The following is a 25,652-nucleotide window of genomic DNA, read 5'->3' as shown; positions in this document are numbered from 1 at the left end:
AATACATAATATACTTTGTTATTTTCTTTAATTTAATCCCTTTTTTAGAATTTATTAGACAAAATTTAACTTTTATTTTACCGTGCCAATAAATATGATCATCACTGTATATATATATATATATATATATATATATATATATATATATATATACACACATACATACACACACAAAGATAGAGGGAATTATAGTTATAACCATTTACTATCATCAATAGGAGGGTGTACCGGTAATGTTACAGCATCAATTTGGAAGAGTTCAATATCAGTGAATAAAAATACATACATGGTAAGTGAAATCACTAGCTACCATTAGCGATAACGCAAAGCTCTCCTTAAACATGGATTAAGCAGCACTCTTCAGTACTAATAGTGCTTATATAAACATTAAAACTTCACTTGTGGCCTGTTGTTAATAGGCAAACGATTAAAAAATAAAAATTCCATCCTGGTTTGAAGTTTTTGTCTGTCTGGTCACACAGAAGAACTGTGATACAGAGAAACTGTCTGGACAACTATGTGTTTTACATCTTAATATAATAGCAGTTTCTTCACTATGAAATTAATCAGGTAGTACGAAATAAAATTCATACCCGAGTTTTTGTCAATTGCCAGTCTATTGCAGCTTGCTATGTTCAATGCATGTATGCAAGTCTTGCTAACGGGTTAAACAGATCTGAGACTGGCAAAAAAAAAAAAAAAAAATACAAAATAGCTTTAACCTTCTTTTAAGAATTTGAAATCTTCAAGAACTAAAAAAACAAATACGTTTTGTGCTACCAGATAAACAATAAAGTAAAAAATATGTAATTATATAATGTTTGATACTAACAGTTGTTTGGATGGAAGTAGACATTGTGATGATAAGGATGAAGACTTGCTCTTTACACCACATCAAAGTTACGTCAAAGCTTTACGTACATTAGTTGTGAAATCCAAGTTACAAAGGAACCAAGATTGTACAAAACATCAAAGAATGAGGTGGTGATTAAAAAGGAGGTGGAGTGGGAGGCAGTTTTGATAAATATAAAGACTATTTAAAGCAATGATTTTCGACTACTGGTCCATGGACCACTAATAGTTCATGGTGACTATTTTTGGTCATCCACTGTATTTGCACATCTTCAAGTGAAATCCATTTTCACTAATTTCAAATAATGATTTCTAATAATGAACGTTTTGTTATTTTTGCTCTTCAACAAATTAATCCAAGATATTTATTTTAATGAATTACATTTTCAGGATCATAATATTGCTTGAGCATTTCTTAAAATCATGTGGCATGTTTAGCTTATCCTTACTCAAAAATGGTTTTAGTTCAAAATTTGTTTATTAGGTTTTATTTATAAGGGTTTAAAATCGATCAGAGATCTAAAGTAAGGAGGAAATTACTGCATGGTGGCAAGATTAAGTATGTAATCATGGTGAGAAGGGGGGGGGAGATTTTAGTGGAGAAATTGTTTAAAATCGGGAATAGTAGGGACAATACCACTATATACTGAACATGAAAAGTGTCCGTCTACTATAATTGGCGAAATATGAGATCATTAAAAATTCAGTGAATAAAAATTAACTTCAAATTTAAATTCAGAAGAAAAAAAAAAAAAATGGTAACTATTATTAACCCAAGTGATGGCCATAAATTATAGGAGAATCAGAAATAAAATATTTTCAAGCCTTTAATTAAAAAAAAAAAAAAAAAGGCTAAATTCGAAATCATGTTCACTGAAGCACAAAAACAAACATAAATGATTTTTTCTTCTTAATTAACAACACAATGTTCCAGGAAAAGTAAAATTATTTGATTGCTGTTGCATAGAAATTAAGAACCTGGTTATTTAAAAAAATAAATAAAAATCTTTACAATGCATAGATCTGTGAATAAAGAATCACATTTTCGAGTTAATATGACAAGAAAAAAGCGCAAAGGAATAATATAGAAATTTAAAGAACCAGATAACCATCCGTCCTGCAAGCATGAAGGATTTTGATCTAGAAAAGATTTCTTTACAATTAATGTTACCAGGAAAAAAAAGGGGGGGGGGGTCTTATTTTATATTTAAAACTGACCAATGTTTTATGTAGGTAATCCAATAGTCAAACTTAATATCTGCCTATTCCACTAATTATATAATTTAAAATGTTTACTTACATTATGACAAGATCGGGACAAGATCAAAGTGTAGTATCTGTTCTTCAGATGCTGCACTTCTATTTCTTGTTCTCTTTCGGTGGAGGAGAAATCCTTCACGACTGAGACAATTTTTATTTTTGTACCTTTTCTCCACGTTAAAAAACGACCCTGGTGTCTAACTCTGTCCCGTGGGGAGGCATAGTAAATAGGTACATTATGACAAGCGTTGGCATCTTGCCTGTCCTTGTAAGACTTTGTCAGTATTAGATGCACAAATCACCCAATTGTCAAAATTGTGAGCATTTTTTTTTTTTTTTTTTGTATAGCTATTGTCTCATGCAAAAAATAAGTTGGAGACATTGGTAATAAGATAACTAAACATTTTAAAATTGTAAAGAATTTTTTTTTTTTTTTAAATTGTTTACCAAAATGTAGAGATTCTATGAGATTATTATTAAACTAACTACCCATCCTCAAAAGGCACTTTTTCTTTCATGGTGTGTGTGGGGAGGGGGGGAATAAAAGAATCGATCATTATATAAATGCCAAAGTTATTGATGTGGTTAGAAAAAGAAAAGAAAAAAAAAAGAAAAAAGGATTCTAAGAATGTTTACAAGATTACATTTTAAATTCATTTTGATAATGATTACGGAGATTTCCTAAACAATGGAAATACTCACATTACCAAAAATTGAAAAAAAAAAAAACTAAAGTAAAGAGCAACTTTGATGAAGGTAAAAAAAGAAAGGCTTAAGAAAAAAAAACGTATACCTATTTTGAAAGTCTCCATTTATTTGGGAGAGTATGAAGGAGAACTTCTTGGATATGATTATTAAAAAATTAGAAAAAAAAATCTTTTGCTAAATCATAATTTTTTGTATTATTTATAAAGAGGATTTCTGTTCAGATTCTTGGTTTATATATATATATATATATATATATATATATATATATATATATTTCGAATCTCGCTAGATTCAGCCACTCTGAGGAGTCGTAGACGACGAAACACGTGTCAGTGGATAATTATATTTTAAAAATAATATATATATGCCGCTCCCCATGTGGAGGTACCAAATTGGTTAAAGGGAAAATTATTCTCAACTTATTTAGGTAAAGATGCACTTTCGTAAATAACTGAATTCATTCAAAACGTATCGCAAAAACAAATAACATATATATATATATATATACATACACACATCTATGAATTTGTTTTTGTTTTTTTTTATGTGTGTATTGATATGAATATTAAAAACTTTCAATTTATTTAAAAAGAAAATACAATTTTCTCATATATGGGTTATGGAATTGCATTCATCTGTAAAAGATCTAGCTATTTTACATATTCTTTTAAACATTCATTTTAATTAATTCCCCATTAGTTTTTTCTTTTTTTCGGTTTTATGGGATAATCATCTTTAGTTAACGTGTAATTATATTCATGCAGATATTCTACATGATTTATACTTGTGTAATATTTGCATAAAAAAGTTATAGTAAATACAAACCTCTTTCTATATATATTTATGTATGTGTATATATATTTTTAAAATTTGCCTACTAGGTAACTTTATAGCTGGCAAAAAAATCGTTGCAAAAGTGTGAAAATTAAGAAAAAAATGGAATTTGCCAGGTGAAAGTAGAACAACAGCATTGGTTCAAGTTTTAATTTTTAACCTTGCAGCAAACAGGTCTTCATAGCTCAGGCATTAATGTCAAAGGAAAAATTAAATCGTAAGCTAAACGTTTTTCTTTTTTTTAACTTTTTAAATCATTAATATATATCAGGTTCAATATAATAATACAAAATCTGCATTAATCAAAATATCATATTTAATTGTATTTTATGATCGGGCAATCCAAGGCGGCCTGCTAGAGTGTATGTGTATATATATATATATATAACGATGACACACTAATGTCTGCAGACATTAAAATTATTTTTGTAATAATTATGTCAGCCCCTTTAGGAAATTCAGTTTCTTACTGTTGAGCACTTTAAAAGTTGAAATAGAAAGTCGGTCACCTAAGCTTGCAACGCAGATCATGATGCTGTTATCATTAGATCATTATGGCCGGATGTTACAATATTTAAAAAATAAATGTTAAAATTTCAACGATATTTCTTGCGGTTGAGATTGGCCTTGAGATTAGTTCCTTGCTAATGGAGTCAGAGATGGCTCTGTGACCGGGTTCAAAACTCACAACAGGTAGCAATCATGTCACCCTGCACTGATGATTCCCGAAAGGATGAAACACTAGTGTTTATAGATATTAAAATTATTATTGTAAGAGAGATACAGATATATATTGGACAGATGAGACTATGGAGAGTAAGCTTACAAGTAAATCTAAAATAGTAACCAAGAACTTTTTGACTAACAGGACTCAGCAGAAAACTAAAATAAAAGAGTTCTGAATGAAATTCTGACTACGATCAAAGTGTAATATTTATTCTGTCCTAGATTGCAGACTTTTTTTTTTATTTTAAGTTTCTGGTTCAGCTTGAGCCTTGGAGAAGGAGTAGTATAGCTGGATTCCCCACATGAAAAACATGGCTTTGCAAGAAGTCAAATAGGAGATAATATTAAATCAAAAATGAAAACAAAAGGATGAATAAGAAATAATTTGTGTCGTTTTGTTATTTATATTGTTCAAACTTTTGTCTCTAACATCTCTATACTTATATTTCAATTACTTTTTCCATCAAATTGTCCAGACCTTTATGGTTCGTTTACAGTGATGCCTCCCAAAAGGATTTCAAACTGAACACTTCATCTAAATAATCCAAAGGATTATGAATGCAAATCTGTTGTTTATACACATATATAAAAAAAATAAAATAGTTTTTTTTTTTTTGGTCCTCTATTTTGATATATATTTTTTATTCTCCCTCTTCCTTTTTTTTCTTAGTCTTCTTGCTTTTCAAATATATTAAATGTCATTATAGCTTGCTTTATTCTGATTATCATGTGATGTGACCTGCTGATCATCCTATGCTGGAAACTCCTGTAAAATATTTGTTACAGACTTCACTTTTGTATAAGCAATATCATCTGAAGAGATGTCTAGTTACTTTTAATTGACTGACCAAAACATACTCATGAACATGTAACAACATATAGAAGCTTATGTAAAATAAGAAGTATAGCTTGCCCTACTTTGGTATTGAGCACTCTTGCTTCACTTCTGGAAAATACTAATCTGGAATTATATATATAATATTTCATCTAGGCATATTTGGTTAAATATTATGGACTATTTTTGATCAAGATCCATTCAAGTTGCATAAATGCTTAGCAAAGATAATCAATTTAAATATTCTAATAAATTTAGCAGGAATATTATGTAATAAGGTCATAATTAGCTGCATGATTACTAGGGCTATGACAACAAAATATTCTTTTCGTTATTTTGACTCTCGAGTATATATCTGACACAGTAAGACAGTTAATCGACCAAGAATCACATCACTCTATATAAAAGATATCAACAGATGCACACTCGAGAATGAAAACAAAAAGAATATGCTGTTGTCCTAGCCCTAATGATTACTGTAACAGTGAAAACATTTTAGTCTATTTATACTGAGGTTTAAATAATTGGTTTTATAGTTTTTTGTTTTCATCAAAAAATTTTTAGTCCGAACAACACAATCGTAACTGAACAAATTCTTAGAAGACTTAATATGTGATTAGAAAAACAAATAAAAACAAAAATATTATTTATAACTTTAGTATAAATATACTGAAATGCCATTAACTTGGAATTACAATCATGGAAAGATATACAAATGTAAAATAAAAATTGGCTATAATACCTAACCAAACCTGTAGGTAGGCACGTACACACACCATATCAACAGCATAAAAGTTATCTTCCTGCAGGTTCATTTTCACTTGTATATGTTTTAGAGTGCAAAGGTTTACAATTATAGAAAAAGCAAATTGCCTCCTAAATATTCTAACATTATTCTGAGATTTCCAACATAAGACAAAAAAATAAAATAAAAACTGAAAATCAAAATAAAATGTATCCAAGTAATTATAAATGAATTTAGTTTTTCACAGTTAAGATGTCTTTGCAAATGGTCAGTGAAAGAATGTTGAACTTATATCACAACTCCTTTTTTTTCCTACAGAAAATACTTATTTGAAAAAAAAAAAAGAAAGGTTTAAAACACACTTAACACTTGGTAATATCTTTGAATAGATTTCCTTTTTGTGGAAGGGGAGGGTGTAAGAATAAGCTTCATAAGCAAATAGAAAATGCCTTAGAAAAAAGAAGATTTTAAAATTAACAAATACCATCGCCAATGAACGTAACTATATTGATATGTTCAGAAAATTTGCTTTTGCAAAGGAGGGCGAAATTCTGGCGAAGTAGAGAAAAAATTACTTTGTAATAACTCCTAGATTTTAGAGAATTGTTAAACTTCTACTTCAAGACTAGCAAGATTAGAAATAAAAAAGACAGCTTACAAATATTTTTTTGTAAGGTAAAATAAAAAGCCAACAAGGTCCTTATAAACTTTTTGGTATTTATGCAGAACATGAGCCACGCTTTTTTTTCTTCTCATTTTTAAGACCAATTTTCAAGTTAAATTCAATTCTTACAGTATCTTGTTTATTAATTTGTTAGGTGGAAGTACAGAATAGTTAAAGCCTCTACCATATTAAGAATGGGTTTTCCACAGTCCATATTCTGCATAAATACCAACTTTTCTATAAACAGATAGGAAATGAAACAGCGGCAAGCAAATAAATTTCAAAGGATATTTTTTTCTTTAAGCAAAGCTCAAAACATTTAAATAGTAATAAAAGTTGTGACTTTTCTTTCAATTAAATATATGCAACTAAAAACATGATCAGTGAAAAAGTGGGCATTAAAATAAAGAGTTTTTGTGTTGAAGGAAAAAAAAACAAAAATTCATCATTCTTTATAGCAGATCGTCCAACATGACGTAGCCTATCAAAGGGGCCGGTAGCTTACGCTCAGCAGCCAATTGGTATAGTTTGGCTTCCAAGCCATCACCTGATATTTGGCGAATCACGAGTCGAGTTGTGTGGGCAAGTGACAATGGGTTATGTACATATTTCAGAATCCACTTTTCAAGTTCGGGTTGAGCCTGAAGGGCCAAAGGAAGGTTCTGTTTCCGAAGCCAAATGTCTTTAACAGGACAACCAGATCGGATTAAGAGTTTTGTAATAGTTTCGTCCCCCAGTTCAAATGCATATTGAATTGGAGTCATAGGTTTTAATAAACAAAATTTGTTGCTTGGGATGTCTAGTTCACAGTTTGATTTGAGCAGAATACGGATCAAGTCCAGATTTCGATAACCTACAGCTAAATACAATGGTGTCTGGCCCATCTTACCCTCTGTGCGGATCTTAGCACCATTTTTTAATAACAATTCCAGAATGTCAAGTGACTGAGCAAGAATCGGAAGCAAAACAAGCGGAACTTTTTTTTGCCGGTTTCGAAAATTAACTTCCGCTCCAAATTGGACTAAAAGGCTGGAAAGTTCGTAATTGTTGTGGTGGACAGCAATCCATAGGGGGGATTGCTCAAAGTGATCCCGTATATTAGGGTTGGCATTAGCTGCTAGCAAATGCAACGTACTCTGAATGTCACCACGTTCTGTGGCAATATGAAGAGGAGTCGAGCCATCTTGGTTGCAAACATCCGGACAAGCACCGGCATCCAGCAGCAATTTAACACAATGAGTACTGATCGTGTCACTGGACACGACCAAGGATAAAGGAGACTGACCATCAGTGTAGACAGCATTAACATTGGCTCCACCTTTCACCAGCAGATGCACCAGGGCCGGATCTTCTTTATTGATAGCTAAATGGAGAGGTGATAAGTTGACATTTGGACAAATATTACAATCACATCTAGCATCTGTCAAACATTTTATAGTTTTATAAAATTGAACCTTTAGACCACACTGATAGCTGACCAGAGCCCGTAGTAATGGAGTGAGTCCCTGTCGGTTGAGAAGGTTTTTTGATTCGAGATCATAATCCAGAAGAACTTGGGTACACACATGGTGTGCATACATAGCTGCCAAATGCAGTGCAGAGTCGCCATTTTTATCTTGAAGGTCAACCTGTGCCCCGTAACGAATTAAAAGATGCAATCCTTCGACCACACCATTCTTGACCATTATGTGAATGCCTGCCTGCCCTACATGCCATGGTTGCACAAATGACTCTGTAAATTTCTTGTTGATAAGAGATGGAGTACTTTCCAAAAGCCCTTCAACGGCATGCAAGTCGTTGTTGATCAAGGCCTGGTAGAAGTTGTAGCTGAGGCCAAGTCTCCCTTTGACTGGCACAATACAGTTGTCATCTTTATCATTAGAGACAGAGAAAGTGTCACATTCAAAAAGAGGTTGAGTCAGCTTCGGTAAATCACCCATGATTCCAGCTCACTCCAAAGGCACTCTGAAAGAGGAGAAAAGTTAGGTTTTAGGCTAATGCCCTTATTTAAAAGTCCACTCAGAAGATGGGTAAGCAAATGAACAAAGAAAAATAGACATACATCAAACATGGAAGACGTGTTTTTAAAACTGGGGGGACAATTTTGTACATAAAGTGCCTTTGAGTGCATGGATTAATGTCAACTTCTAATAGCAATTCCATATCGGATCACGTCACTCTTCTTACGATGTGAAGTTGCATCAAAATGTTAACCAATAATAGATTTCATTAAAACAAGAAAATCCCAAACATTTTGATTAAGCTCAAATGGTTCAGAAAACATAATTTTAAAGATTTGGCATCAACCAATTTGTGAGCAAATGGCAGAATTACAAAATCCATTTTTCTTTAAGGAAATTGAATCTAAACATGCTTGCGTCATGAAAATTTGTAGTTTTTGAAAATCCCAAAGTAACACCCAAATCACCTAAAAATAAAATACCTTTAGTTATGATAAATTTAGGTAAACATTTGCATGCATCTATAAAAAAGGTAAGTAAATTAGCGTCATCCATGCTAAAATCATGAATGGCATCAACAACAAAGTCTTAAGTGTTAATCAAAATACCTAAAGTCGAAGACAGAATCACTGGAAGAAAATAAGGTGATTGTGAAAGATTTTTGAAAAAAAAAAAAAAAAAAATCAATTATTAATACAAGCTATTGAAGCAAAAAGTTGTGTAGTGCTTTAGTATCATTGTTCATGCTCACATCTACCAAAATTAATGGCAAATTGTAGGTTCACCCATTAGGGAAAGTTCTCGTATTTACAAGGTAAATGATAGAGATAAAAAAAAATAAAATTGTAGCTATATTTGCAGAACTTCAAGCCTACATGAAAATATGTAATCAAGTGTTTTGACAAGTGAAATATTTTTCTAGATGTAAATATTTCTCTTAAAAGATTATTTTCATACGGTTTAGTATTTTATGATCATTTAGATTTAACAAAAGCTTGAAAAAGACGAAGGCATGAAAATAGTGCCAGTTTATTCCCCATTTGGTCTTACTGCAAAAATTTTGGACCTCCTTGGAGTGCAATTGGAAATATAATGTCTATATACTAATGGTCGTGAAAAAAAAAAATACTAATTGTGGGTCAATAATGAGAGAACCAGGCTATTTTCTATTCCAATCATTATTCTAGTATCGGAAGCACTTTTCAAATAAAATTTTCATTTACTTATAGTGCCAAATTTTTTTTTTCATAGATATTTTCTAGATATCCAAATTTACTTAGTTGTACAACTCAAAAATGATTCATTTGTGTCTCCGATGTCATTTGGGATTTCTTGCCTCAAAAACTTTCGAATATAAATTTTCATGAATTGAATTTTATTGAAGGAAAAGGGATTTTGTATTACTGCTATTTTCTCACAAAAAAAAAAAAAAAAAAAAGCACATTTTCTAAACAGCTTGAGCTTAAGAGATTCAAGTTTTCAGGAAGTTTTGTTTTAAGACCTGCCATCGGTTAAAATTTGAAAAAAATCTGTGACATAAGAGTGACAACTTTTTTTTTTTTGTGGACAATCCGATATGAAATTACCCAACAATAATTATGAAGGCTATCAAAGAAGCTGAGCACAACATTTTAATGGACATTTAGAAAGGTTGACTAATTAAAAAATGTATGAAAGTTGAATTCTTTTACAGAAATGTATTTCGTTTTTGAGATAAGGATTGATTATTTGGAGTCTTTGGACTATTGTTCTCATCTTGAATGCTATTTTCATGTTTCACATTGACCTTTAGGTGCATCTTATCAAACTGAAATTTTTCTGTCAAATTTAAGAATCCTCAATGTGAGCAACACTTAAAATACAGTTGTGATTTACTTAGGACTTCTATTCAGTCATGGCTGATGTAACAAGACCATACCACCCCCTTGGATTAAATAAAGGGTTCCATTCAAAATTCCATGCAGATTTTCCAAGTTCAGCAGAAAGATTCCCAGAGTTTGACAAGATACACCTGAAGAAGGTTGGAGGTTAAATTGCCCGAAACCGAGAATAACATTCAAGATGAGAATAGTAGTCCAAAGAATTCAAATAATACCAAATTTATTTTATATCAAAATTAATAAAATTAAAAACATTAATTTTTAATCTTCAAGAAATATTAATAAGCATTTATGGAATTCAACATCACTTACTAGATTTTTTATATATTCGTTTCTAAACAACCCAGAATTTCTTTGTATACCATGTTCACAAAATACTTTATCCTTATTGACGACACTATAATTTAATTGAATAAAATTTAAAAACTGATGCTAAAATAAGAACTAACAGACATGAAAATACCAAAACAGAACATTTTTTTAAATTCTAGAAAACTTAATTTTATGCATGAAAATATTCAAGAACCTAATATCTTATGACACCATAGTTTAAAACAATGGAAAAAAAAAAAAAAAAAACTGGCAAGGATCATAAAATGCAATGATCAGAAGACGGAATTTATTTTGTAATGTTCATATTTTAAATATATATAAAAAAAAATTTTAAAAATGAACAGAATTGTCTAGAAAAATAACTGATATTTCTAAATAACTAAAAAAATACTTATTTTAACACTTTACTGCAGTTTCACAGTAGATCTGATCATTAGAAATATATTTCTTGTCTCATCATCCAAATACATAGACATGAGACCAGAATATGTTTCTGGTGATCAGATTAATCATGAAACAGCAATAAAGTGCTAAAATAAATCTCTTATTTTTGTTATAACGCTTTGAGAAGATATTACACATTTATATATTCTGATGATAAAACAGTGTTCATACAGTAACTAGGAATATAGAAGTTAAATGTGGTCTGAAAAAGTCTTATTTTTATGTAGAGACATTGAAAACAATTCTTTTAAAAAGTCCCTATTTACTTGCCTCCTCACGAGGGCAGAGTTTGACAAGCAGTTTTTAACATGACGTACAGCTATTAACAAAAAAAAAAAAAAAAAAAAAAAAAAGGAGGGGTCCGGGGAAAAAATTAAAATGACCTCAGTCTAGAAGGATTTCTTTATCGACAGAAGATAGAAAAAGGTAGGTGTAGTATCAGAGCATTTTAAATTAAATGTTAAATTTTAAGACTGTCCCCTCCCAACTTCGGTTTTTCTTTTTTAAATGTTAGACATTAAAACGATAATCTAAAAATGAAGACCGTTTACCTCCTTGACATTGTATCTGAGCATATTTTAATAATAGCAAGAGGAAGGAGTTACACTCTTAGAGTGCTTTCAAGCTGAACTAATTATCAAGTTAAAGATATTCATAATTTACTTACACTAATGGAAAGAAGGAGTGCACAAATGAGTTTACGCGAATATTTTACAATCAGTTTCGTGAGTATGTTTTTCTGCTACTCATTGTCACATGAGCGACACAGAAATGTCACAAAGTGTACAAAAATTGGGGATTATGAAATCAAGGTCACAATCTAATAACAATGGATTTTATTTAACACTGAATCAAACGAGGTTCTATTTGCATCATGCACACATACCAGTTGTGAACAAGAAAATATTTACTCTCATTGTGTGTGTGAGAAAGAGTCAAAAGACGGCTTTAAGAGCTGCAATTGGTACCAAAATGGTTCGATTTAGTTGTTTTAACATATCAGTCTTGGAGAGTCGATGATTATTCTAACCAAGTTATTTTCTTTTATCCACACCTTTCTCCAACAATACTAGTGACATGGTAGATGTAGAACAAATGCAGTTCACTAGGAAAGATCAAGAAAAACATGGGAAGTGATAAAAATGGATTCTAGATAAAGAGAGATAAAGACGTGGCCAGAGATAAGTTAGTCAATTTTTAAAAGTTGTCCAACATACTGCAACATGTAAAACGGTCATTAAAGCAGTGATGAAGTGATGTAATGCAATAAAATTCAACCATGTCATAGTTGATTACGTAGCTTCTTAATTGAACAGGGTTTGTTTTTGTTTGATTTTTTTTTTGTTTTATTAGATGTTCATGACTTCCAAATGTTAAATTCTCATATTCTTATTCAAGCAAGATTCATAAACAGGCTCTGTAAACAAATAAAAAAAAAACCAAAAGAACAGCAATTTAAAATAAAAGTTAATCTTTGTTAGAAGTAAAATCTATATATTTACGATCAATTGGGTTTCATTTAGATTTGTTTTTGTTTTTTTGTTTTGTTTGCATGGTGAAGCATAGCAAGGATTTAATTTCATTTTTCAATAAGAAATTGTGACCTTGTTTTTAAACTGATATTTCATCTTTGAGAAAAGTAAAAGATTGCTTCACTGAAAATCTTTTCTATTTGATTCAGAGATACAAGAATCAAATTAGATAACTTATACGATTGAGAGCTGCTCAAATGCCATTACTATGATAGAAAGCCTTAGTAATAAAATGTAGGCAATTCTAGACTTAGTAACACTGAAAACAAAGGCCAGAAAAATATGCAAAATGATCTAGTTATTAAAAGGGAAATTATTTTTCCTAAATCCAGACCAAATAAAAGACAAAAAAAAATTGGCAGAAAGCGAAAAGTCTTGATACTAGTATTCCATTGATATAAATGCATTTAAATCTGTCTTCTAATGCAGAGTTATATAAATATATACTTCCAATAGGTAATGGTTCTATACATTTCATCTTCCAACTTCAATAATTGAGGATCAGATAAAGTATGATCCAAAGTCATTTACACAAACTATACAAAAATTGGATAGTGTTGTATACTGCAGAACAAGTAAGTAACAGCTCAAAAAGCCTCTTTTCGAGACTAGATTGCAAAAAGAGCGAACATATCAAGAGCCAGAGGATACTCCACTTCCATGACCTAATGGATCAGATGACGGTTTTCTGCATATATAGACATCATTTCATACACAAAAAAAAAGACAATGAAATAATTTGAAAAAAAAAAAAAATATAAGATAATGGACAGTGGCTGAAACAGGTATTTTCAGAAATTGATTTACAAAAAAATATGTTTTTGTCTCTAAAATTATAAAACGAGGTTTAGATATTTCAGAATTTTAAAAATTAGTCAGGTTGAAAAATATCTAGATATCACAAACCAGCATAGTTTAGAGTGCAAAAACAGGTAAAGATAGTGAAATTCCCTTCAATTTCAACTTATACAAATTTTAATTATTTCACTTTATGTCTCTGGTGTCAATAGTTTTTCCTTAGGTTACTTCAAGTTAGGTTAGTATTTCTGGTGATGGGCAATTTATTTTTACATTAAAGAAAATTTGGTGTACATAATGTTGTGTAATATATATATATATTCATGTAAAGATTTGTCAAAAGTAAGCCCACAATTTAAAAAAAAAAAAAAGACATGTTAAAAACTTCAGTGAATGAAATACTAAATAAATTTACTATTTTTTTCATACAAAATTATAATTGAAATTTTGAGAAAAGTTTTTCAAAATGTAAAAATAAGACCCAGTCAAAATGAAGACAAATCAAAGTTGCTTCATTTTTTTTTTTTTTTTCATTTTTAAAACATTACAAATTTGCTAACCAAAAAACAAATTTCAATTTGCCGATATGAAATTCAGAAACATTTTCCATTTGTCTCTTTAATTACAATTTGAAAACTTGTACTAAAAATACATATGTAACAATGATACTAATTAAAATGTGTGCAAATCAATTACAATGAAGAAATATAAAAAAGAAAAACTGAAATGTACTTTTTTGGATTCAAGGGTTCTACATCCGTAACATTAATACTGAATTTATTAAAATTATATTAGAGACAAAGTGTATTTGATAGTAATTTAAGGGCAAGTAAAGCACTCTTTAGCTTTGAAAGGAAATCTTGACTTGACTTTGACGCCATCCACCAAGGAAGGGTCCCATAGAATATGCAGCCGGATGAACATTGGCCACACACGATGGTTCAAAGTGGCCAAGATACGTAGGAAATCATCTAGAGATGACGTCTTAATAGAAGCACCAATTCCCATTACCTGACTGGACCGATATTAAGAAAGACATCTACCTTATAAAAAATCTTGTCTCAACTATTCTCCCTTCTCTGCCTGGCTGATTTAAATGGGCCAGTGGGCAGCTGAAGACCTGGGACACAACCTAGGATGAGTACTATCGGGCCACAAGTAGTTGGTCTCTGGTGCTGGAATCAAGAATGGTTAGCCATTTCCTGCAACCTGGCTCAAGATCATCTAAACGTGTGATGGTTAGATACAGTTCATGCTCAGGAGGATACGGGCTCAATCTGACCACGGGGCAGTGGTAGGCGTCGCCATTTAGGCGACAGGAAATTTACATTCTATTTTTAGATATGATGCACAATTGAAGTCAAAAGGAGAGGGACGTCACACACATGCTGATCGGTGATGGGGGGAAAAAAAAAAGAAGACTATTGCTCAGTTGAAAGGACGCATTTTCTTTTCTGCTTGGAAAAGAAAAAGAGATTAATTGCGGTGATCACACAGAGCAATGATAGAGGATAAATGGGGCAGGAGATCCCTCATTGAATATTATTTTCAGGATGGAGTCAGTGATGCGGGACCATCTCCGTAAATTGAAACTTTTAGGCAACAAACCGGATACATCCTCCCGGAATAGCGAGGCGATTACGAACTATGCCAAAAGAAAACAGGTTGGTGATGTTTTCTTTTGCTAGCCTTGGTTCATAGTTCTTACCCCTCCCTCCTAGTCTCATGTGAAGAAAAAAAAAAAAAAATTTTGCTACTTGTGGATATGGCCGAGGCTCGTTGTGTCAACCACTGAATATTCAGTTGAGAAAACATCTGTGTTTAAATCCTCATCTTTCCTACATTTCCAGAGACCCATTGGGTCTTTCCACTGAGCATTCAGTAGATAAAATTTCTGTACTTAAACTCTCAAACTTCCTAATTATGAGGAAAAACTGAAAAACTAAGATCCTTGTTCTGTGTTGATAATGTTTTTATTTCAGCACCATGCAAGTATTGATATTTTTTTTTTTAGCGAAACAAAATATAAAAGGAAAAAGATATGAAAACCTCATTATTTGAATTTTAATTTATCATTGCCCTTCTGCTTGTTTTCTTTCTTCTTGTGTTAATCTCTACTTTCCTGCTGGACTCCAGATTTCATTTTCATTTTCGCAATATTTACATAACCGTTTGCATGGAGGATTACAAGCAAACAAGCCTAGCACTCTATTTGCCTAGACCAGACTGAAATCGGGTAAGGGCCTCAATATCCGAGGGTCAAATATTTAAAGGGAATCAGTCGGGTGGCGCAATGTTAAAGTCCCTTACACCTCAACGAAAGCCGATGCACGTACTAACCCTAAGTCTGAGTGCTAGGGTTACAGTTAATTCTATGCCCTGAAACCGGATTGAGGATGCAATACAACTAAGATTGCTCATAAAGAAAGTATGTTGTGTTTCAGGTTATCTACTTTAAATAATGACCTAAAGATAGGTTAGTTTGAACATCAATTTCTAAAAGCCATCCAATGCATAACGTGTAAAACGAACATTAAACAAAATATGACAATCAAATTGTCTTTTTATCTATTTTTACATAAAAACCTTCAGATATAAATTAATTCACTATTTTAAAAAAATGTCTAGCTTAATTGTTAACACGCTATATGAATCATTAACATTTAGTGCATTAGGATTGAAATTAATTCTATATGAATAGACAAAATTCTATTTTCAGGCCATATAACCCATCTTGTTTTGAAGGGATGAGATTTTGCCCAACGTTCATTTGATCTGGTAAGCACACAAGGTGAAAAATTTCCTATTAAACTTTGAACGGCCATAATTCAGTAGTTAATTTTATGTTCTGACATAAGATATAACATTTTGGTTTAGGATACTTTCTTTACCAAAATAAATGTCTAATATCAATAGAATGGAACAGATGCGTATGACACATAATAGCATTTCAAATAATTCAAAGAAACATTTTCGAATACTCCACCTTTTTAAGAGGGATTTTCCACGTTTTGTCAAAAATGTAACTTATTGATCAATAAAATTTAAAGCTTCATTATTAATATTAATCTAGTAAGATTTAACTTTTTTTTTCATTTTTTTTTTTTTTTTTTTACAGATAAACAAATTTTCCAAGTTCTAATAAAAGATAAAAAAAAAAGTTACCAGTTAAATATTTTTTAAATAAAACAAATACGTCTATTTAAGATTATAGCAATTTAATTCTTTTTAAAACAAATATTTTGTTTTCTTTCCATAAAAAGAATTACTAGTTAAATATTTTCTAATCAATAAAATATCACTTTCTGAAATTCATTTATTTAAAATTGTATTATTTTAGTCGGCAACAGGATGAGAATTTGATTTTGGAACAATTCATTTTAAAATAGATAAAGTCGAAACTGCAACATCAGCTACATTAGATTAATAATCAAGATTTTAGTTCAGACAATCTATTTTATATTTTATCGTAAGTGAAAGCTGATAACATAGAAACATAAAATGCTTTAGCATATATAGACAGGTTTAGGTTTTTATGCATCTCTTGATTAAACAATCTCCATAAAAATGGAAAACTGCATAGTTTATTAAACAATATTGGAAACAATTCATAAAGAAAATTTTTTATTGTAAAACATGTGACATTTTTAGCTTTGATAATGTCAGTAAGATCTAGGTTAGTGTGTGTACATAACCCATGTATACACAAATATACAATGTCATAGGAGGATAGAAAACTAGTTGGAAGGAACAAAAAACTTTTTAAAAGGATGAAGTGGTTTCAAGAGAATAAAATATCCAACAAAAAAGGTTTTTGGCTCGGTGTTAGGTTTTAAAAGATTTCAATAAAAGTTAGGTAATGAACAACATTTAATGTTCATCGCGAACGATAAAATCTTAAAATTCGTCGCCAAGGCCGCTAGAAAAATGGTGGGATCCTTCTATTGATTCACTAGATATCTCACTGCTGATACAATTCTCTATCTATATAAGAGCCGGGTACGTCCAAGGATGGTGTACTGTTGCCACATCTGGGCAGGGGCTGCTAGAAAGGACTTATCCTGCCTTGATAGAGTTTAAAATAGACTTCATAGTCTCGTATGAGATGTCCTTTTCTCTTCCCTGCAACATCTTTATCGCAGAATAAATGTTGTGAGTTTGTCTCTGCTTTATTGTTATTTTCATGGCAAGTGCTCGACTGAGCTCCAATCTATGATCCTTCCCCCTCGCCAAACTTTCACAAGAAATACTCATCTAGCTGAAAACACTATCAATAATTCCCAACTCTTTATCTGTGCCTAAACCTAAACGTGGATTCCCTGAAAAAAGCTTCTTTCTTAGAACTGCACGCCTGTGAAATTGTCTTTAGTTTTCCTGCTTTACAGCTGATTACAATATGGTTGTTTTCAAGTCCAACGTTAACAAGTTCTTGATGAGCCGCTCCACTTGAGTTAACAAATTTACTGAATTTCCATTACTAACGATTACTATATTGTCTAATTTTATTACTGTACACTCTTTAACCCTAATCCTATAGTAGCCTCTGGGTGATGCTTATGTAAAAAAAAGTGTTAATGAGTATGTAAAAAAAAAAAAAAAAAAAAAATATATAGGTATTACTAGTTTTGATTCATGGGGAGTTGCAATCTACTGGGAAAGCATGAAAGACAACTTCTGTATAAGTAATTGAAATACGAGATGAATGTACATGCATTCAGTTTTTTCAAGACATTTTTTTATGCTATTTGACAGAGATTTTACATGGATTGACTTTCATACATGACAACTAACAATGGATGTCACACAAAATTAAAAAGTCCAGGTTTTCATGTTCATTCATTATCAAAGAATACATTTGTTGAGAAAGAGCAGAGAACAGCTCAAAATACTGAAATTTAATTTTATATGCCTTTGTTTTTCCCGAAGTTAATTTTTTATTGGTCTAATGTGAAGCAATAGATTATTTTTTATCTAAGAAACACATTTTAAATTGCAACAAAAAGAAACCATATTGATTTATCATTTCATAGTTGCAATAACAGTAAACCAAGTGAAAAGGAAAAGTTTATCTGAAGGGATATACAAGAGTTTAATAAGATATAGTTTTATATTGGTTACCAAATTGTTTCAGTTATTTCTAAGTTAAAAAGAAACATTTGTAAAGCATCTAGTAGCTAGGTGAAAACTGAATGGCCAATCCCAAAATATATATACATTTGACCCCTTCCTTCACTTAAAAATTAAACAAATAAACCAATCTATCTTTAAAAGTGAATGTGTCTGTATCAGTGTGTCTACATTTCCTTACGCAATAACTGTCAATTTTAAGTCTACAGACTCAAAATTTGATATACAGGGTACTGAGATTTGGGAAAATCTTTGTGATCGGTTTTCAGCCAGAAATTTGGCTGTTAAGGGGTCAAAGTTCAACGATTTAATCTTTGAGAACTCCTCCGACAATTTTGGGTATAAACACTTGAAATTTTGGATATAGGTTCCTTGGACATGGATCTAACATAATAACTTGATTTGAGCCCAAAACAATGTTAAGGGGTCATAATAGGGGTCAAGTTAAAAAAAAAATTGACCTCTGCAGTCTCTACCAAATTACTCGGACAATTTCTGGTCTAAACATTTGAAATTTTACAAAAGGGATATTCAAAGATAGGGCAAGCTTTTTTATCGGTTTGGGTGGAAAATTTGAGCTATCAATATATGAATGTATGTATGCATGTTTGCATGTCTGCCTAAAAATTTCGACCGAGGCAGCAGATTTTCACAAGATTAGTATTGTTTTGAAGCTCGACGTTTCAGACGACAAATATAAAAAAATTGGCTAAAAACAATCTCTTTACTGGGCACTTTTCTACAGGGAGGAGGGGAGGTCGCTTTCTTTTTTTTTCAGATATTTTCGAAAGTCATCCCCTCTTTCCGATTGTCTAGCTTTAATTTAAACCTACGTCACTTCCGGTTTGGCAGTAATCGTAACAGCAAAGACGTCACGTTACTTTTCTTGTTCTTCCCCCCTCCCTCCCTCTGCGGTACGGGTTCGATCCTGCCTTCCTACAACCACTTATTTTTTTTTTTTGTGCTCAACATACACCTCCAAACACCCGGGCAATGCCGGACTCCCAGGCTAGTTTTAATGAAATTTTAAGTATTTATTAATAAATGATCACAGAATATAATGAACCGATTATTTTTTAATCTTGGTGAAAATGTATTATTTTGTGTAAACAAAAAATATCTTTAAAACTTATAAAAAGTAATAAGTAATGAAAAAAATAAACAAAATAAAAAACGCATGTATTTATTTTTGCTTTTTTATGAAAATAAAGCATCATAGATGTTAACAATTTTTTTTTTTAATATTTCAGGAACATTACAAAAAGTCCCTAAAATCTATGCTGGTGAAATCAAGATAACTAAAAAAGTTAATTTCTCAAACTGATGATATGAATTAAGCATTGCTTATTCAATACTTTCACCCTGACGTAAAAAAAAAAAAAAAAAAAGAAAGAAAGAAAAAAGAAAAATAATTGCAAAAAATATTTAATAAGTTTCCAATGAAATTTTAAATGTAATATTATATTTCCCTTGGATGTATGGACATGTAAACATCAGCATAAGAATTATTTTTATAATCTTGAAAATAAAAATTAAATAAAATAATTTTTTTTTTAATGAAAAAATAAAAATAATTTAAAAAAAGATAGTTTCTATTAATAATTAATTTGGAGAAGTATGGATGGACAGAACATGGGCAATGAAAAAATACAATTGCAAATTACTTAGGACTTCTATTTAATTCTGGTTGACAGAATGAGAGCATGCTACCCCATGAAGTAAATAAAGGGTTCCATTTGAAATTCTGTCCAAATTCCTCAGAGTTCAACAGAAACATCAGAGTTTGACAAGATACATCTGTAAAAAGGTTGGCGGTTACATCGACTGGAATGTGAAAACGAGACAGTGGTCTGATAAATCCAAATACAAACAGCCACAAAGTTGGTTTATTCTTGATCAGCATTGCCCAGGATGAATATCTTAAATTCAATTTATTTATTCGCTGCGGATCAACTGAACCAAGTTTCATTGGGTCAGTGCTAATTTAGCAGGTTTTCAGTGTTATTCCTCTCTGGACCAAAGTATCGTAGGTTTGCAACAACAGACGGCACATACAAATTCAATACATTTAGGCTTATTAGCCACTATCTTATGTAGTTTTTGAACACCATTTTGGACACATTCAGTCACAATAATAAAATGCTACATTGCATCCTACAAGCAACAGCATTACAATATCTATAGAGGAAAGAGTCCATATTTTTCTCTCTAAATATTTAGTCCTATCACTGCTACCAGTTGTCACCAGAGGCAAATTCTACACACGATTTCACCAACCATAACTTTCCAACTTAGATTCATAAATAATAAAGGCTCCTACACCAAAGCCCATCCATTCTGATTGGACGAGCTATGAAAATTTTCATATTCCGGAATCTAATTCTTTGCTTTATAAACGAACGGTTACTATTATAAAATTAAATTATGGTGTCATTGACATTATTTCTCATGGCGTCAAGTTTATTTAATGCTTACATCATTGCAGTCGTGTGTGTGTGTGTGTGTTTGCATACGATAAAAATCACTATTACTTGCTTGGTAGCCGTTGACCTGCTGTTCCCTATTATTCTGTGTGTAAAGGGGTTACATTTCACCCTCTCTCTTTGCGTGCATTTCCCCTTCACAAATTGTTCTTGTGTGTTCGATTAAAATGTAAATAAACAATATGAGAAAAATAAATAATATATATCTCCATCCAGTAAATTTTTTTACATCTTTTGTCAGTTTCAACAATAAGCAAGGTTGTCTACCTAATTGTCATGTCACAATTAGTTAAGTCTTCCATGATTCAATGAAAAAATGATTTCAGCTATGCTTGTTTGGTCACGTGATGTGCCATAAACACAAGGGAAATAGCTACCATTTCTTCCAAAACTATTCTCTTTATTTCTACCTTATTGTTTTTTGTAAGTTTGGGATATTTTCATTACTGCGACATGGCAATTCATTAGATACTTGCTTCACTTTTTTCGATTTCCAACTTCACTACAATAATGAAGAAGCACAGAAATGTTTACCAATATTCTCATATTTGAAAACAATATTTTTTTTCTCAAAAACAATTGTGAAAATTAGGATAATCATTTGATGAAAAAAGTTTGCCAAACTATTTCCTTTTTTTAAAACTTATCCTACAACATTTTGAAATTCTTTTATCCTTTCTTCCTTCTGAATTATCATCATTTAAACAGTTTCCTTTTTATTTTTAGCCATCGATTTATTATTTATTATTAATAAAGCATTATACTTTCATAAAAAAAAGAAAAATCGGATAAATTTTTTTAATTTATGAGATTTTCCAGTGCGTGCTAACATACATGTTCATAGCAAAATTAAACCCTCATGTTTTTCCCCTGTTCAACTTAAGGAAGAACGGGCAACAAAGTGAGGCTGATGTAAAAAAAAAAAAAAAAAAAAAAAATGTGCCTTATGACTTCAGATATACCATTTTCATATAAGTATCAATACAAATGAAAAAATAAAAATGGCTTAAAATATTTCCATATATGTATATATAGAAAGAGCTTGATGAGCTACGAAAGAATCTTTTTAAATTTTTAAAATCCAATAAAAATTAAAGTTATGACTATTTTTGTCTCTCGCAAGTTGGGATATTTTTCCTTCTTTAAGACCATACGAGTTTTGTCACATTTTTTTTTTACACCACTTTTTCAGTAAAAATACAATATCTTTGTTAAAACATAAGATAAAGCAATGTAATTTGCTATATAAGTGTATTTTTGTGCAAGGAATCCGAATATGCTACTGAAAATCTCCAAAAATTAATTGTTTCCAAATAATCTGCAGTAACTGCACATAAACATTCTCTAATTCCTTAAAAAGGCCACGTATCCATTAAAAGAAAAGAAATTATAGAACTCAAAGTTAAATCGTTGAACTTTTTTATTTTTTATGTACAAAAAACTGAAATCAAAATCTAGCACTACCTTCAGTTATGCCCCCCCCCCATCTGACCACCTCTCTAAAATATGTGATTCTACCTTTAAAGACAATTACGTGAATACCTTGAATAATTTTAAAAGATAAGCAAAAATTATTCCAGCATTTTAGGGCAGTTAACCAATTTTTTTTTTCCATGGTAGATAAATCCTGGGTATTTTTATAAAAGGCGATTATGTGTGGTTTTAAGAGGGTCTTTGTGCAATTATGAGAAGGTGGGGAGGTTGCCACTCTGACTTTAGGTTAATGATAGGGCTAAGGAAAATTATGTGTGAACATCCTGAAGATTTAGCAACAAAACAAAAACAATTTTAGAATTTAGAGTGGGGGTTGGTTTCACAAATTTAATGCTAAATAATTCACCATTTCGAGATCATTCTAGCGTTTTAGGACAGTTGACCAATTTATTTTTATGGCAGATTAATCATGTGCACTTTTCTTTAAAAATATGTAGCTTACCGAGAAATTTTGTTTGGTGGGGAGCTTTGCCACTTGTACTTAGCGTTATTGTTAAAGCTAAAGGTTTTAGGAGGAGGATTGCCACTCCTACCTAGGGCTAGACATAAGATTAAGCGATTTAAAAAAAAAATTTTTTTTTGGTTAAGAGACTTTTTGACATCCATTGTGAAACTTTACAAGAATTACGTCAAACAGATAAAAATAAATGTTATTTAAAACAAGTGAGAGCACTAACAGAAAACGTGACGTTTAGAAAAGTATCAAGTATTTTTTGTCCCACTACCACCTATTTATAAATAAAAAAAAGAAACAACTTTCTGCTAAAGCTGACAAATTGTTAAAAATATTTTGAATTAAATTTTATTTTCATTTATAATTACATTTCATGTCTTTTTCTACCGTTTTTATTTCTTAACTGAGCACCTCCTACAAATATTTAAATATCGATTTTGCAGTTTTTTTTTATGATCGTGTAGATTAGTTTCCATTCGATAATAAATCCACTGAAAACATTTTTAAAAAGACAAAAAAAAAATAGAAGTATTGTACCACTCATACACGTGAACCAAAACAATCATATTTTACATCTTCGGATGTTTAGATATTTTAAAAATTTGTCTACTATCCAATTTTTTTAAATATTTATATGGTTGATAACAAAATAGCTCTAACTAAACATGTAAGAAATTTTTTATTACCAGATTTTCAATTAAAAAAAAATAAATAAATAAAATGGATCCGAAAAAAAAAAAAAAAAAAAAAAAAAAAATCAACAAAAATGCGTCTGTTTACACCATACTATCGCTGTTGCTACTACTAAATCAGTCTAGATTCAAATTCCAAATGATTTTTTTTTCGGATATCATGTTTTTTAATTGCTACCTACCACGAGAGAAAGCAATATACAATTATTTTTTTTAAATGGATAAACATTATAAAAACGAATGTTTTATTTAACAGTGGGTGTCCAAAGAAAATTTTTTTTTTCAAAATTTTCCATAGCCGTCATTTGGAAATCTTTTAACACAACAATAACGAGTGGTCAAATCAATTTCGGACACCGAAATAACACCTCTTCTAGTTAATTTCTAAATTTCATGAAAAAATTCTTAACACCAACGCGGTTCGAGTGTTTACAAATCAGGGGGAGCTTGGGGGGGGGGGGAGTGTATTATACAATCTTACAGAAAACGCTGTTTTATGAAGTCCACATTTTTATCACTATTTGCTTAAAACTCTAAAAATATATAACGCACATTATTATTTATTAATTCATTTGAAAGTACATTCATTTCCTAACAAAACAGTGATATTTTGAAAACTTAAAGTGCTTTGGTTTTTAAAATATGACTATTTTAGCAGAACCCCCTTGCAATCTGTGATTATCCAAAGCATTTTATCGTCCATATGTATTGCTAATATAAGATATTTCACTTCACAATTTGCTGGGCATTCGCAATAACCATTAACAAGTCTCAAAATATTGTGTATTCACAAGTATTGAGACCATAAACATAATAAACATACATTTTGTCTTTGTTTTTCTGTTTGTTTTCCATTTAAACAAACTGAGCCACAGCAACGCATGGTCGGGTACAGCTAGTTTGGAAATAAAATGCAGACTCATTCCTCAGTAAATCTATTATATAAAAGAGTTTGTGTATATGTGTTTGTATATCCAGCTAGAGAGGAATGGGCTCGACAGAAGTGAAAGAGAGAATCAGGGGGGGGGGGGGTAAACGGGAGGAGAAAAAGATAGAAGCTTTAATAGAAATATTAAACACTTTTGACCTGGGTAATGTCGGGTAGGTTTGCTTTATTAAGCAAAATAAGGATTCAAATAGATTAACCTTTCACCGATTACAATATGAAAGGATTAAAGATTTATTAAGTTTTCCTTAACGGCTTTTGCTCGAAAAAGTAAAGATTGACAAAAAATGAGTTTTAAACATTAATCACCATAAAACAGTGAAAGAGAAATGAGAAAACTTCCCCAGATTCACCTTGATATTTAAGTTTATCCAAGTTTATTATGTTAGATATTAAGGAAAAATAATTTCCCTCAGGGGAAAAATGCTGAATTTTCAAAACCGTGCCATTTTAGTAAAGTTAGTAATGAAAATACGCACGCAAAAACCAACTTACATGTCGCTTCTTGTCATAAGTCTCATAATATAGTTTGTGAAATTCATCAGCAGCAGTGCCAGCTCGATCAATCTTTATCTTGAGTTCCTGTGAAAAAACAAAACCAGTTTATTTTATGAATTTAAAATTTAAATTTAAAGTAATGCCTTCCAATGTTCTATCATAGAAATTGAGAACAGAATTAACTAAATATGGTTTACAGCTTTAGAATGTGACTAGACCATACATGACCCATTGAATCAGTATTTGTTATATAGGATAAATATATAATTTCTTAACTTTGACATTGCTTAATACTGTTTCCATAAGGATTATACAGTCAAAGGATTTCACAAAGTCAGAATACATTGTGATGTCATAATTAACCCTATTTCTACTTGTATCATTAC

The 25,652-nt window shown here is 30.9% G+C and overlaps 2 protein-coding genes across 2 annotated transcripts in view; both read right to left on the bottom strand.

Annotated features, from left to right (window-relative positions):
* LOC145255502 (NTF2-related export protein 1-like) overlaps positions 1-25,652 on the bottom strand; it is a 70,809-nt gene that overhangs the window by 26,594 nt on the left and 18,563 nt on the right. Inside the window, exon 2 of the mRNA XM_080113966.1 lies at positions 25,264-25,350. Within this exon, the coding sequence (XP_079970092.1) occupies positions 25,264-25,350 (87 nt within the window). The remainder of the gene's footprint in view (positions 1-25,263; positions 25,351-25,652) is intronic.
* Positions 648-9,201, bottom strand: LOC145255380 (uncharacterized). Its single transcript, XM_080113948.1, has one exon. It carries the CDS (start codon positions 8,562-8,564, stop codon positions 7,077-7,079), a length of 1,488 nt encoding a protein of 495 aa, XP_079970074.1. The 5' UTR covers positions 8,565-9,201; the 3' UTR covers positions 648-7,076.

Source organism: Euprymna scolopes, chromosome 3 (assembly GCF_053919585.1).
Source record: "Euprymna scolopes isolate OS-2025 chromosome 3, ASM5391958v1, whole genome shotgun sequence".
Classification (NCBI taxonomy): Eukaryota; Metazoa; Mollusca; class Cephalopoda; order Sepiida; family Sepiolidae; genus Euprymna; species Euprymna scolopes.
The sequence above is the reverse complement of the archived record's forward strand: the minus strand, read 5'-3'. Positions and strand labels throughout refer to the sequence as shown.

Coding starts and splice junctions, on each gene's coding strand:
- LOC145255380 (XM_080113948.1), bottom strand. CDS start 8,564: ATGGGTGATTTACCGAAGCTGACTCAACCTCTTTTTGAATGTGACACT.